Source organism: Echiichthys vipera (genome assembly GCF_963691815.1).
Source record: "Echiichthys vipera genome assembly, chromosome: 8".
NCBI classification, from domain to species: domain Eukaryota; kingdom Metazoa; phylum Chordata; class Actinopteri; order Perciformes; family Trachinidae; genus Echiichthys; species Echiichthys vipera.
The window spans coordinates 16,786,044-16,802,440 of record NC_139833.1 but is presented as its reverse complement, the minus strand read 5'-3'; the positions used below and the strand labels follow the sequence as shown (position 1 = coordinate 16,802,440).

General features: G+C 41.4%; 1 protein-coding gene across 1 annotated transcript in view; it reads left to right on the top strand.

The window, feature by feature from the left end:
* Positions 1-16,397, top strand: part of nphs1 (NPHS1 adhesion molecule, nephrin) — a gene marked incomplete at both ends in the record, with an annotated part of 40,448 nt that overhangs the window by 5,289 nt on the left and 18,762 nt on the right. The window contains 5 exons of the mRNA XM_083918985.1: positions 464-658; positions 4,206-4,328; positions 12,333-12,455; positions 13,191-13,272; positions 15,506-15,609. Coding sequence (XP_083775111.1) covers positions 464-658; positions 4,206-4,328; positions 12,333-12,455; positions 13,191-13,272; positions 15,506-15,609 — 627 coding nt within the window. The remainder of the gene's footprint in view (positions 1-463; positions 659-4,205; positions 4,329-12,332; positions 12,456-13,190; positions 13,273-15,505; positions 15,610-16,397) is intronic.

Sequence of the window (16,397 nt, the reverse complement as noted above, 5' to 3'; positions counted from 1 at the left end):
ACCCCACCTATGACAAACAAGGAGGATTAAAGTGATAATCATTACTCTTCCCAGGAGGAATTAGCTGGTGGGACATCGACATTGAAGAAAAACCGCAGGTGAACGAGGTCTCTGATACCCCATGCTTTTCCCCTCCTCCCACTACCCTATCTGCATGGCCGAGGGGGGATTTAATTCACAGTAATTACTTTATTGACTCATTTCATGGCTGTATCACTGCAGTTTCCCATCAATAAAACATATGCCAGGATGAATAATGTGGCCCGACACAATGGGGTGCCTTCTCAAACAAAAGACCACAAGACTGCATCCCTATGGTGTATGTTTGTGTCATGTCCTCTCTTCCTTTTTACTTCCTTCACAGCCTCCACCTCTTTACATTAAATCCCATCACATTCCTTCCCTGCTCCACCATTCCACTTTAACTCATTTCCTCCTCCTCCTCCTCCTTTTATGCCTCCAGGCACACAGGCCCAGCAGGCCTTCAGGTCTGAGCCCAGGAACCTCACTGTGAAGATGGGAGCCACAGCTGTGTTGAGGTGTGAGGTGCTGCGGGCCTCAGGGACCGTGCAGTGGGTGAAAGATGGCCTTCTCCTGGGACCACAGAGAAGCCTGCCAGGCTTTGCACGCTACAGCATGATTGGAAACCCCAAGAGAGGTAAATGGGGATACTACTCACAGAATAAAGTCTATGGCATATTGGGCTTTGTAGGACCTATCCAAGCTAAACAAATAAACTTGTGTGACAAAAGCACCACTAAAAAGACAACAGAATTAATCACCATAAATTGCCTGTCGTCGAATGATGCCTGCAATTTATGGGTTTGGCAAAATTTCATCCAGTCTAGTGGAATAACAAACAATACCAATGGTCAAGGTTATGCTAAGTTCTAGTATTGTGCAGGCTAGAACAAAATGACAGATGTTGAAATGAAAGTATGATTTACCAAAGAAAGTAACACAATAGCATGCTGTCAGTTTTGATCCTACATACTCTGTTATGTTATGGTGTTATGGTGATACCTTAGGATTCACATAGTTTTTCATAAAGTTCTAATTATGATGTGCAGCTGTCAGCTCAAGAAGCAGTACAGCGTGATGCGACCTACTCTAAAAGTAAATGAGATGATGTTGTTGCTATAGCTTCAAAGTGCTGTAATAAAGCAGCACAGGCATTATGGAAACCTTATGGCACACTGGCTCTCTATACAGGGAGCATCTGGGAATGGGGAGGTGATGTGATTGTCAACAGCCTCTCACACATCCCCCTCACTGTCAATCACATGTTAAGACACACAAAAAAATTAAAGCAACCGAGTGTCAGCAAATCAGTGAAATGTGGCAGGGAATAAAGTGTGTTTCAGAATCTGCAACACAGTCTATAAAAAGTAATAGCCAATTAGAAGGCAATCCTGAGTAAGAGAAGAGCATCTGTTCCTGATCAGCCCGCAACTAGACAAGCCACACTTCACTGTTCCACAGTGTGGGAGATCGCCAGCCAGACATAAACACCACACAGATGCCTATCCAAACATTGTTCATGCTTATTAATGCCTAGAGTTTACATTAAAACAAACACACAGTATAACACATTAAAATGTTCTTTGTCAGCTGATTAGTTAGACAGTGAGAAAATGACTGTAAACATTTCAACAGGTACAGGGTTAGAAAAGAAAATACTGCCTCTTTTTATCACAAAAAAGAACATATACGGTACACATGAATAGAAGGACCACAAACACACACAAGCTGCCAAACACTCAAACATACACTTGTGAATAAACAGGTATACTTTACCAGGAAAGAAACTGCAGACTGATGTATGCAATCACTTTACACTGCAGGGAAAGAGCAAAATCATTTGAGATTGCACTTGACTGCACTTGATACTCCGCCCGTTTTCACTGATTGTCACCTTCAGTGATGTTTATTGATGCTTAAAAAAGACTGAAAACACACCTTGACAAAAACAGGAGGGCCAGTGTTGATTTAAAGATATACTTACACCACATTTAGTTTCCCCAAACGGACGCAATAATGTAAATGTACCAGGCAATGTGTATTAAGACACATACAACAGAAACAACAGCTTGTTTAAGGCACCAAAGCATTAAGTGAGTTTTTTTTAATTTATTTTTTAAGGATTGGTCCACAAGGTGTAATTGTAATTTGATTACATGGCAGTTTGACAGTCAGTGAGGCAAAATTAACTATGAATGAACATTAGTTTTTTACATGACATCACGTGTTACATATTTTTCTAACTAATATCAACTAACTTGTTTCAAACATTTATAAAGTGGTAACCCATAGTCACCTGTGAATATTATCACTGCTTGTGGCCTGTAAACAACACTAGAATAACTCTGCAAATTAAGGTGTAATTTCTTTTGTAGGCGTGTAAACATGCACAAATATTCTTTACTCCTAAGTATGGTATTCTGAACAGTGTGAGATAAAGACGTGATTAAGACCCTTTCAACTGGTTGACACCTGTCACATTGTTGGGATGTTGCTTGTTGCTAGAAATAAAACATAAAGTAGATACTTCATATTCAAATTTCTTTCAGAGTTGCATTGAACAAATTAAGACATATCAACTTTCTGAAGGAATTACTCCTCCTATGAAATTGTTGCATATTGTAGCCTCTGTAGCCTGATTTTCAAATTACAAAAACAAACAAACAAACAAACTTTTTCATGCTAAATGATTTCCAAGAAACTCACCAGTACATCTCTGGTAAACACAATATATAAAGGGGTGCCTTTGCATGATTCTTTGTGGAGGAACTCAGTTTTACAGATATGTTGATTAAGTCAACTATTTGATTGAGTGTGAATTGCCTAAGAACTTATTTAATCAAAGACAGTCCCAATTCTGACACCACATGAATGCAGCACGAATGCCCTATCTCACAATGTTAACGAAAGTAAACAATAATTGGTGTATCCTCCCTGTGATTCGGATCCGGTCCGAAATGTAATGGGTTCTGCCTTGGCCCATGCTACACCCTTCCACAAAGTTTCATGAAAATGAGGCCAAGATCAACAATGACACTTGTTAATTTTTTCCTTCCCTTTCTTTTTCCAGTGGGACTGGCTTTTCCTAATTACGCAACAATATACTTTTCCAGCTTTAGGGCCAACAAACAAATGCAGATTTGCAGAGGGGAAAATGTTCTCTTCTGCTGACATAATGACCATGTAGATATACTCTATCCCAAAATTGCAAAGGCCCTAGCTGAAATAAATACAGAGTAATGTACAAATGAGCAAATCATGTTGCAGCCATCCACCATCTCCCCTACCATAAATATACACTCTGCAACTTGATTGCACTATTTGTGAGTAATTCCAGGAAAGAGAAATATGATTAATAACATCAATGTCTCTCTGTCTCTGCACTCAATGATAACTTAGATGTGAAAATTGCTTCTGGTTGGTGTTAATTATCTTGCCAGCTTACTTGACACATGCATTTTTAGGCTTCGGTGGTTGTCAGACCAAGATACTATTTTGCACATGTTAGTAGGCTGTGAGCCAGAGAATCAGGAGCTGGGAAACTAGTGCTGAACATCATCTAATCCCCACAGGTTATGGCAATGCATCAAACAAATCAAGCCCTGTTGGCATGCCAGACTATCAGAAGAGAGTTACAGAGAGAAGGACTCTGCCTGGCAGTTTATTCGGTCGGCGTCGTGAATCAGGGATTGGATTTCATTTACCGTGATGAAAAGTCATTCTAAAACAAAATGCCTTTGCTATGAGTATAGACAATCACTTGCATGTCAATAGAAATGCCTGCAGCAGGAGGTTCCCAGCTAGTGAGATGTTTCCTTTTTACAGAAGTACGAAAATAGTCTATTTATAATCAAATTAAATACCCAAACATAAGCAGTAGAGCATATTACTGTATTGAATTGAAATGCCAGACAGTCATTGTACAAATTGCTTTTATTGTTAATTTTCCCATTTCCAGTGTTGAAAATTGCCTATAATTCAGACACTCTGAAATCAACACAGAAGAAATAGGGCCTACAGGAGGTACTTCGATGTACATTCAACAACCACACAGTTATATTCAGAGGAGAGTGCAGAAGAAAACCAAATGAGCTATTGTTCTTTGTAATAATTTACATGGTCTTATTGAACAGATCCTTATCACAATATAACATGTCTTATTAATCTCTCTCACTCTTTCCCAGGGCAGTATCACCTTCAGATTGAGAAGGCCCAACTGGAAGATGACGCCCTCTATGAATGTCAAGTGGGCCAGTCTGTGAGCAGTCAAGCAATCATTTCCAGTACAGCTTGGGTCAACTTGCTAAGTGAGTGCAGCCATCGAGAGTGTTGAACCGTAGACTGTATAAAACATGAATGCAGACTGCGACATCACCAATATGTTTCTCAAGAGCCGTTATGAAGCACACTGTGGGTTGCTCCAGCTGTTTTCATCTTGGCAGTGCCTGACTTCGCACTCTCCTGGCTAATGGTTGTAGCTGAGGTGGGCTGAATGAAGCCTACGGAGTACTATAGCCACCCATGATGGTGCCCAACTGTCACTCAAAGCAGCCATGCCCTTAATAATGCACAAACTTAAGCCTTTATATTAAACGGTGAGTTATATAAAAAATCACCCCCTGTATAGGGGAAAAATTTAGTTATAGAGACTAAAACCCTTTATTGTACCATGCCGTAAACATGTTTACTTCTGCTGTTGAGCATTTTAACATTGGGGTCTACAGGGATTGACCATAAACTGTAGAAAAAATGGACTTAGCATCTCCGTCGAGGTCCGTTCTCTCAACTTGATCCTATCATACTTGCCTACGGGAGCCGCCATCTTGTCAGACTTTGACTCCGCCTCATTTCCTCCTACCAAAAAAGGGCTTTGATGTGACATTGGGGGGAGGGAGATACGTTCATCTGGCTGACGTATATCTCCGAGGAGAAGTGAGGGCCAGCTGTTGGCTGTCACTCAAGAGGCCACACCCCTAATTATTCATAAACTTTAACGTCCAATAAAATAAAAACTAGCCTGGTACAAAAACATTTACTCCTCTCAGTGTTGTCATGGAGATATGACCTAAACATACAGACTCAAATTTTTTTCTACCAAGCCTTAAATAGGTTTAATTATACTGTGAAAATAGCCTGTTTAACAGTGGGGTCACTGAGAAATTGCTCTATTATATAACCTGCCCCTAGTGGCAACTGGGCAAACTGACACTTTTGGCACTTCAGTATTGGATCAACCAGGAAGTTGCTGTGGTTGGGGCTTGGGATTGACTCACGTTTGGAGCCAGCATCAAATGGCAGGAACTGCAGTTTTTCGCACTTCAATGTTGGCTTCATTTATGCCACTTGGTTTGAACGGAGGGGATGCACAAATATCTTGTCAAAGTAAGAAAATGATGTATATAATAAGGCACAGTGAGGTTCCTTAGTACTCCAGTAACATACATAACCTCCTGACCAGCAATCAGCATATAAAGACCTGTTAAATATTCATCTCTATTGATAAAATAGCACTAATTTGCTTAAGATGAGGCATTTAAAGCACTGCACACTTGAATTGAGAGACTAAATTTAAATTGGCCAAGGTACAGTAGAACTCAAATCATATTTGAAACACATATGAATCATGAAGAAAGTCGCAAATTTTTGAATGTTTTTGATGGTAATAATTCCATAACAAGCACTATACCATACATGTTCCAGTAGGTCTGTGGCTTTAATAGGGATTTAACCAGAAGCTATCCACTGCAAAATATCTGAACAGTCTGGATTCCCTTGAAAGCCTCAGGGCGATCCGTGTCTGTCCCTGGCACAGGAATAAATTAAAACAAGTGATTTAAAAGTTTATATCCAGACATGGGCTGGAATAGATGTAATTGTGCAACTACATTAGACCTGACACCTGTTACTGTCACTCTATAACAACCGGTATCTCTCTCCTCCTTTTTAATTTGCTTGTGGGAGCAAGCCCATATGTGGCAAGGAAAGGACTCCAAAAGAACCTTTCTTCTCCAGGCGCAGTTCATTTACTTACAACCCCCTCCCCATTCTGCACAATTTCTCCCTCTCTCCCTCGCTTTCCGGCTTTCTCTTTGGTGACCATGGGGGGGGGGGGGCTTCACTCTCCTCTGGGAAGAAAGCAGGTTTTTTTGACATCAATGGGCCGATGGGAGGGACGGCGGGTGATGTGGGATAGGAAGAGGCATACACCACAGACGTCTCCTTTGAATGCTTACGTTCTCTTCTACCCTGCAGCAGTCTTATGTCCTACAGCAGGCCTACACCTGCTGTCACAGCAGGCCTGACTCCCACATTTATTACCTCTGAGATGCCTATTGCATGTGTGCCCACATACACAAAGTCTACAAGATTGCCTTCAGCTTTGTCGATAAGGTCAAAATGTGTGGGAATTCTATTTGTGTTGCATCAGGGATCATTGGTAGTCGTATTTACCATATTGAAGCCTACTGCTGCCCCTGAGTGCCAGACATACTCAGATCTGAATCTCAGCTGGTGTTTTTGTTCTATGTCTTGGGAACACTTTCCAGCCGTTGACTGTTTTAAGATAGACAGTTGCAGCTGTATTGTTGCAAGGGCCAAAGAGTGAAGCAACGGACTTCAGCAGCACTCTGTAGCCCTGGTCCTAAAGGGTCATTCGTTTCAGCCCGACAACTCAACTGATTCAAAATATGTGACTTATCTGAGGCTTGATAATGAGCTGATGAATTCAATCTGCTGTTAGTGCTGAACTGGGACTGGCAACTGTGCATCCTTTTGAAGAGCATCATCTCTGATGAGTTCCCCACAGACTTCTCCATCACTGAACTACAGCTCCCAAGGCCCCACACCCCTGGCCAGTCAACCATGGCCATATCCCATCAAGCCCTGCATCAAATCAAAACACTATAAAGTCTTTATGAGGAGATACAGTGGGGGAGAGGAGAGGAATGTGAAAACAAAACAGAGATTGCTGGTCGTATAATTGGATTCTTGGGTCAGAGCGAGTGCTATCATGACTGGCTAATTCAAGATGGATCACCACAGGCAGTGAATAGCAAGGACAGAGGCAAAAAATGTCAATAAGCCCCATCCATGAGCTTACAAAGATATGTTTTCAAGACATTTCCATTGGTGCAGCATAACTCCTGTGTGTTTTTGCCTTCCTGCGGAGCTTAGATAGGGGATTACTGCAATAGGCAGATCAAGTGGCAGTGAGTAATCCATGACAATAACAACCTCTACCCCTCTGCTGAAACCCCCTCCTCTTCTAAAACTTACCCCGTACTGTGCCCGTCACATACCTGACACATCCTGTGTCTCGGTTTATACCATTAGCCTTAGCATTTAATCCTATTAATGAACAACTCTCTCTCTTACTGCTTTGCATGCCTGTACAGATGCCTACTGCAAATGTTTAAAACCGTTATTTGATGTGTTCTGGTTTTAGACTGCGTTACTCATTGAGTTGCCATAGTTGGGTCTCACAGAGGTGTGTGTGTGTGTGTGTGTGTGTGTGTGTGTGTGTGTGTGTGTGTGTGTGTGTGTGTGTGCCCATGTGTGTAAGCTTATTATCAGTGTTGGTTGTAGGTTAGAGGACATTTTAGGAACCAGGGCTATAGTGAGGTTTTTGTGGTAGCTAATGAGTTTAGCACTTGAAGAGTATATAATGAGCCTTCATTTTATGATTCCCTGTTATGAATAATGGAACAACTTATAAATGGGGGCACAAGCAACGTAGAACATGGTGACTTTATTCATCTTAATTCATGAAAAGTTCTGACAGTTGCCCAAGATATAACCCCATCAGAGGACAGTGTGTTATACACTGGTGTAACGGTGTGTATATTACAGTGCCAGACTGATGTTACAGTGTCAGGGTCTTTACAATTAGCAAAGGAAGCTCTGCTTAATAGTAAAATGAGACACTAATGGGACAAGTGAAATGTTCTGTCTCCCTCCTTTGTTGTTAAAGGTCTCTTATCATGCTCATTTTCAGGTTCATACTTTAATTTTGGGTTTCTTCTAGAACATGTTTACATGCTTGAATTCTCATACCTTCTGTATTCACCCTCTGTCTGAGGGCATACTCACACTGTCCTTCCGTACCGCGACCCGGGCTTTATGGTACTTTATGGCGCCCCAGCCCCGTTTGTACTCACACTGCCAGGGCCGGCCAAATCTTCTTGCTGTCCATACGCCATCACGCCGTAACACGTCACACACATTGATCGCGTGTGTGTGGCTTTGTTTACAAATCTTTCCACAGACCTCGGAGTTTTTGTGCGTCTTGTCCACTGTTTTTGAATATTTTCATCCAACCAAATCTGCAGTAAACACTCCACCTCCGCATCACACCAACGTGAACCTTTCACCGCCATTGTTGTTGTTGTTAAATGTCCACGCATGTTCCGTCCTTCTATTTACATGTCCGAACAGGCGGACATAACGCTACTGCCGTAGGGCTCGTGCTCGTACACGTGCGCACGCTCGTGCTCGTATATGTGCAAACGGCTCCGCTAAAGCCCACCTCGTGGACGGCCCGCTGGCCGTGGACGGCCCGCTGGCCGCAGTTATGCGCGGAGCGGGTGCACTCACACTGCTTAAAGGTACCAGGCTTTAGCTGAAAAAACGGTTTTGGCCCCGGCCAAAAGGACAGTACGCCCTGAGACACTCCCACTGAGTGAGTTCAGACCTTGTATGTGAAATACTTTCTGTAAATGGTGATTGATGTGGTAAAAATGTAACTGTTATCAAATGTACCCAAACAAGAGACAGTAGTAGTGGGTCAAGAAAGAGTGGTGTGACAGTGGGCGAGGGGAGGTGGACCTGCTGCTCTACTTCTCCCCCAGAACAGAGCAGACGGGAAGGGGGGAGCAGAGGGGGAGGGAAAGGCTGAAAAAAGATAACTGTTTCAGAGGCATTCATTGCCAGAGATCACACACCTGAGACCTTGTGTGTGTGTGTGTGTGTGTGTGTGTGTGTGTGTGTGTGTGTGTGTGTGTGTGTGTGTGTGTATGTGTGTGTGTGTGTGTGTGTGTGTGTGTGTGTGTGTGTGTGTGTGTGTGTGTGTGTGTGTGTGTGTGTGTACGCACATGCGTGTTTATATGCACATATGAGTTTAAAAATATATCCTTCTGCATGTGCACGGATGTGTTGCTTTAACCAGTCTTTGTCTTCCAGAGATAAAGGCGATGAGTTGTGTCTGTGTGGTATTGAGAAGTCTCATCTTCTAGTCTCTGTTGTGTTTTTAATTCTGCATAATAAGCTTTTCTGAGACTATTTTATTCACTGGGCCTTCTCTGGTATTTTCTTAAGAATCAGCTTGGTATCACATGTGCACACGCTGGCGCCTGTTTTTAGATTGAAGTGAAATGAATGTAGCTTGTCTGAACACACTCACTCACCTGTGTCAGTGTGTTTGTGCATGCAAATCTACATGCACTGTAGACTCGAGTTTATCTGTGGGTGTTTGTGTGCAAAGGAGGAAAGAGTGTGTGTGCATCTGTATATGAATGAGAGAGAAAGATAGTTGGATATGCATATCGGATGTGTGTCTGCTAATCTGCTTCTTATCTGCCTTATCCATCCATCCGTCTGTATTTGTCTAATGAATCGAATTTTGCGGCTCACTGTTTCCCGTCTCAACGGCAAGAGCAAGGTTTTGCGTGCCTATGTATTGTTGTGTTCATATATGTACCGTAATAAGAGAGATAAGGCTAGAATGCAAAGAGGAGGAAGAGAGATGGGGAGAAAAAACATAACAAAGCCGATGGCAAAGTAGACAAAGACGGGGTAGAAAGAGTTAATTAAGAGAACAGCTTGTTTGCTGTCTCTGGCTCTCTGTATGTGTTTTGTTGTTGTCCACATGTGCTATTACATTTGTACAAATGTTCATACTCACTGGGCTGATTGGGTCACATGGTTTGCAGATGTGATGGATGGGCAGCCTTTAATTCCCAGTGCAAGCCGGAACACACCTTGCCCTGAACAATTTAACTGCAGTGGTCAAGAAAGATAGCGTGCGGAGGAGGGTGGGTGGTGGGCTTGGGGTGCAAGAGAGGGATGATGGAGTGAATGAGAGATGAGAGGACGGGGCCAGCATGAGCGAACGAGGAAAATATTAGATACCTGCCTGCCTCATTTGCGAACATATCATTATTCTTATTTTAAAATATGTTAGGCTGCCAGACACTTCTCGTGTCAAGAGATGCGCCTATGTTGAACCGTGCGGGCCTGAGTAGATTGAGAGTGCACGGGCTGTCAATAGATGCATGGCCCAGTCATCTTCTCAGGAAAGAGGGGGGGTTGAGACAAACAAATGCATCTCATTATTGCAGCGTGCGCCTCTGCAGTGCTCTGGGTAACCCATCACAGTCCACACAGATTCAATTGCTTCTTTTAAATCAGTTTGAAGCTGCAGCCACATCTCATCTGTCTCAATAGCAGACTGGAGCCAATGGGTGACTCTGCACACAGCAACAGCTCCTCCTAGTGGCCAGGGATTTTTTGTATGTGCCAAAGAGATGGAAGAGGAGTTGGCTGGCTTCTTTGGTCGCTTGTGGTCCAGCTGTTTACCCGCACATTAGCAGTGGATTTATCTCAGAATTCAGCAGCAGCTATCCTCCCACCCCTTGCTCTCTGCAGCTTGTCTCACAATCACTTTTCATTCTCGCCATATCTCTTTTTTTCTCTGCCACGGTCTTTCATGTTTCTCTCATACACATGTATCCTCCCTGTACTTTCTGTCTCTCTGAGCTCAGGCAGCCTTTGCACTTCATCTCTGATGAAAGAAAAACAACCTTAACAGTAACCGTAGTTTGTAATTCTACAGGCTCACCCACTCTCTAAAAGCTGGCAAAATAGACAATCAGGTTTCTGTAGCGTGTGCATGATTGAACTGATAGTCTTGGTAAAGAGTGGCTCACGGATCCACAGAAATCTCTTTGATGGTTAGTTGGTGACAGATTTCTCAATTTACTGCCAAACAATTTCCGGTCCCTTGTGTTAAAAGCTATGTTTTTTTTTCCTATTTATGGTCAGATGAAAGGATTGTAGAGTAGAACAGTGGAGAAGTGAAGACTGCTTTGATCAGTCCAGAAAGCACATATTTAGCTCGGGGGTGATCTGAGAAGAGAAGTGTTTGGTGTTTGCTATGATAGATTACGTGGATTGGTTTCATCACTTTCTCATCTCTGTGTTCTCTTATTGTCCAGCAATGTGTATTCTAACTCAACAGAACATCAAACCTCGCTGTAGTAATTCACGCAAAAGCTGACAGCGTGACATTCCAGTCAATCCCAAATGTTGCAAGCGCTTATTATTATATCATTGCATAAGCTAATATCCATCTGTGATAGCGCATGCTTCCTCTAGAGTGATGACTATTAGATTAATGATGTGATAAATATGAAACTTCAGCGAGGGCTTTTCAATTATGGTAAAAATTATAATCATGATAATCATTTGGCCAATATTGAGATTATTTCACATGATCACTCATTGACTTTGGAAACAAAATTCACTATTGAACTTTTGAAAAAAAAAGTGTATAAAAAATGAGATAAATAATAACTAACATAGATCATATAAATACATAATATAGAAAGAATAAATACAATCAAAAAAACAGCAACAATTGTTTCCACAACATACTGAAAACTACTTTATTATTTTAATATATTAAACTTATAAATAAAAATAGATTTCATCAAATTTGTTATGATGCCCTGCCCCAAACTACTGAAAACTTCTAAACACATAGTCAACATTTTAATAAACTTTATTCAACATGTTCCAGTCAGAGACTCAGCAAAAATGGGGAAAAGCGCCGCTTCTAAAGAAGTGTTACGTAATATTTAATTTTCTCTAGACATTTTGGGTTTAATGTTCAAGCCTTTTTAGTATAGTGGGCTTCTGTTAGATTACTTCTGTGTCAGTTAGTCGGACCTGAAAACTCCCTGGAGCCTGCTAAGGTCATGATTCCCTTGGCGCCTTCAATCTGACTCTGCAGGCTGCAAGATACAGCTGCAGACTTAAATGATAACACTCATGTCACTTCCTTAATGTTATGTTTATGCATTATAGCCAATGAGATGATAGCACATTTCCTCTTGCTATAAGAATCTGATCTTTGCTGGTTGAGGCTTAGAATTGAGACTTCTTCAGCATCAGTCATACAGTACTGGCATTTTGTCTTCCTTCTGGCCCCACAATAAAGTCTTCCCTTACAAGAAGCACAACAGGAAACCAAACATTTGCATCATTGTGAAACAAATTTCCCAGCCCTAATTTGAGCTATCGTTTCTTATGTTGAGTTCCTCCTAGCAAGCCATACTTTGAGGTGGACATGGCAACACCTTGGGTGGCAGGGGAGCAGTACGCCGTCACCTGTATAGCCCCCGATGCAAAGCCTGTGGCTGAAATCACACTTTATAAAGGTGAGTCACCCCTTTCAACTGCACTAAAAGTGACAGCGATGGTCAGCTTGACTGTTTGGAACAGAGAGAAACAGCCCTTTTGACACTCTACATTATGGTAACTCTATTGGTCGCAACCTTACCATTCAAACATAGAATCAAAAACATGTTGCAGAGAATAAAATGTAAGTTCAGTAAAGATATGTTTTTTTGTTGTGTTTTCCATTAGTAGAGTTGAAAGGAGAAGACTGTGTGGGAGGACATAGCCAGAACATTTGAATTCCCAATTTCCACTGAATCCTAAGTTTGTAGTTGTTTACAAAAACATCTGCAATTTTTCCATTTGCTGCTGTTGCCTTTTGTACCTCGGTCACACCTATCATACTGTATATTGCTAAAACAGAGAGGAAGTGATGTACTATTGTTTTCCCTTGGTCTGGATTTTTCTACAGAGTTATGTGTTAGGTCGGATATATTTTCTTTTTTTTAACTTGTTCAAATGTACATCTTTATTATATTAAATTTGTTTTGGTGTTATTGTAATCGCAACACTGTTTTGTTTTCAATTTAACCGAAAAGGTGGAGACAGTGGTATATACCATTTAATGTATCGCACAAAGATACGCATGTTCATCATATTCCAGCATTTACTATTCCACACAAGAATAACTTTTATGTTTCTGTTTCACATGAACAAGTTTACACACATTATTCTCCCTCTTTGTGTTCCTTTGTGTACCCTATTGTGTCTGTTAGATGGAGTCAAGCTGACAGGTGCAGAGTCTTTCACCATGCCTGGCTCAGAGGATAAGCTCCTGAACACGCATGCTGAAGTAACGTATGTGTTCGCCCGCCTGCCAGATTCATTCTCCTCACCGACCTGCTCAATCTTTCCAAGTCTGTCTTTGTTTCTTGTTTCCCTTGTTTTCACCCGCTCGTATTTGCTCCCTCTGTCTTAGTGAGTACAATGAATTTCTGCACACAGTGAACTGCTACTTGGCACTGTGCGATTGAATTAGCTTCTGTCAAATGCACAAAATTACATTCCTGCAGCGAGACAGATCCGATCCTCACAGGTTCGCCAGGTGCCTATACATTAAACAGGGCCATAGATTACTTTAATCCTACTTGTCTCCTCTGTGTCAAAGATAATAACCTCTTGTCATATCCTGAGATAACATTGGTACTGAGGAGCTGCAACGTTCTTCGCCTCTATTGCAGAACAGCCAAGGTCTTAAGTAATATTGATGCTCCTTCCTCATATTCACACTGAGCGTACACAGCAGTGGGCCATGTGTGATTGTTACGGTTGACATTGTACTGTAATTTGATATAGAAGACATCAACTGAGAAAGTACACTACACTCAGAATAAATCCACTGCATTCAGGGGACTAGTGGATCTTTCAATGTACATCACAAAGTGCATTTTGGAATTTATAGTCACACAGACAAAGTGTTGGAAAGTGCACTACTTACTGTACTGCACTAAAATACAATTTTGAAGTGCTTGCACTCTACTTAAGTATTTCCATTTTATGCTACCTACTACTTCTACTTAACTACATGTCGGGGGAAAATATTGTAATTTTTCTCCACAACCACGATCTGACACATAGTTTACCTGTTATTTTTCAAATTAAGAAATTTAAGGGTGGTCAAAGGTCACGGTAAAGGTAGAATCCCTCGGTTAATCATGACAACATTTCACACTAATGTCTTAATGATAAAATTACGACGTGATAATTTTATAAACAAAAGGTAACTCTGAAACAGAAGGGGACATTGCGACCATATTTCACATTTGGTCCGATGCTGAATTGGTGACACTAATCACTAACCGTGAAACTGTTGTGATTGTTTGGATCTTCTGTGCTCTCTGATTGAAGCGTCCACATTTAAGAATTGGTAGCTTTTTTTCAGCAACATCCTTATTTGAACCATTGTCCTATGTTATTGCTGCAACTGTGTGTTCTATCCTGTTCCTTTTGTTGTCCACCACAAGCTCATTGGTTTGTTGAGCCTCAGGAGATTGTCATTGCCTCAGGTGATTGTCATTGCACCATTTGACAAAGCTCCCTATCAGTCCTCTGTTGTACTCCAATGTAAAAAATAGTCTCTAAGTGAAGACAGCATGTTTATCACTGGTTATTATTCACTGGAACCACCCATTTCACCAAAAATACACTTAATACCTCATATTAAATTCCTTCATAGTCTTTGCTACAAATATTAGAGTCTGGACAGCCATGGATGTAAATAGATACAACAACAAGGCGGCAATTCTATTTTTTTCAGACTTTTAGCAGTTCTACCAAAGAGATTTTTCCGCTCTAAACTCCTCAGATAGTTTAATTTAAAGAAATGTTTTCCCCTAACTGTCTAATATTTCACAAACAGCAAAGAATAGAGAAAAAGTCTGAAAAATGACTACACATTTGTGTACCAAAACTGTTGTGGTTTTTCTTTCTTTCCTACCCCATTAATCATCCCACGACCCCTCAGAGTTATCTTGTGACTGCTAGATTGGGAACCACTGGACTAAACTACCAAGCTGTATATAAAGTAGTGAAAATGAGCTCCACCTCCACCAGCTGCAGCAGTAACATGCTACTTTCAAATTGATGCACTAGTATTAACATTCTAACAAAGGCATATATAATAAAATATCAATCACTGGACGCATTTTACTTCAGAACAAGTACTCATACTTCGATATTTATAAGTAGGATTATGACTGCAGGGCTCGTACTTGTAATGGAGTATATTTACATTAATGTGGGGGCGGTCAGTGGCTGAGTGGTTAGAGCAGCCGCCCCCATGAAAAGAGGCTGAAGGTCCTCGAGACAGCGGCCGCCGGTGCGACTCCGATCTGTGGCCCTTTGCTGCATGTCTCCCCCTCTCTCTCACCCCATTTCCTGTCTGTCCTATATAATAGAGGCTTGAAAAAAAAAACCCCAAAAAATTCATTAATTGATTGGTACTTTTACTCCTTAGCTCTTTGTATGGCTCAATACAGTCTAAAGTCTTTTACCCTTCTCATTTTATCTGTCTTTCTTTTACCTCCCAAAGGGTCACTGCTCTGAGCTCTGACAACGGGAGGCAGCTGGCATGCCATGCCAAGAACCCCGCCCTTTTCCGGCCCCTGGAAACCACAATGACCATGAGTGTGTACTGTGAGTGTCTCAACCTGTGTGTAAACTGACAGTCAACACCTACTCTCTTTTTTTCTAAAAAAAAAACATCCTTGTGTACAAACACGCTCAACCACACAGGAACCCAACTTCGGGGAGGCCCAGGGGTATCCGGTCTTGTGCACTCAACCTGCGTTAGTGGTCCACGGAGAAACATTCAACCTGAAGGCAAACTCACACCTACTTCAAGACAACATGAGTGTGACCCCCTGGTGGGCTGAGATTGATATGACTGGAGCAGGAGGCCGTTTTCTTACTGTAAAACCCAATCAGTGTCCACAGTGTTAGCTAGCAGCGTAAAGTCATACACCAACCCTGCAATTAAATTTGAATTAGTTTAGATTAACTGTTTTGTTCAGTAATCTTAAAATGATTTGAACCCTTAGTCTTATTTTTTCAATGTTAACCAAAACCCATAAACCAATTATTGAACCAACTGAGATGGATTATATCAGTGAGGCTTCAAGTACTGAATTTTTATCATTATAATAACTAATATGGGAAGCAAAGGGCACCACAGTTAATAATAATAATAATAATATTAATGAATCCTACAAAACTAACCCAGCAACTTTTTATGCTCATCAGCTCAAATTAAATTCAGAATCCACTGAGGCAGGAGGGAAGGGAGTTTCTGTTGCTTTCTTATCACAAACCACATGAAATTATATAATAAAAGTGTAAGTGCGACACACAACGAAGTGTTGACACACACACACACGCTATCTCAGGCTCTCATTGCATTTGACGTTTCTTTTTCCTCTTTATTT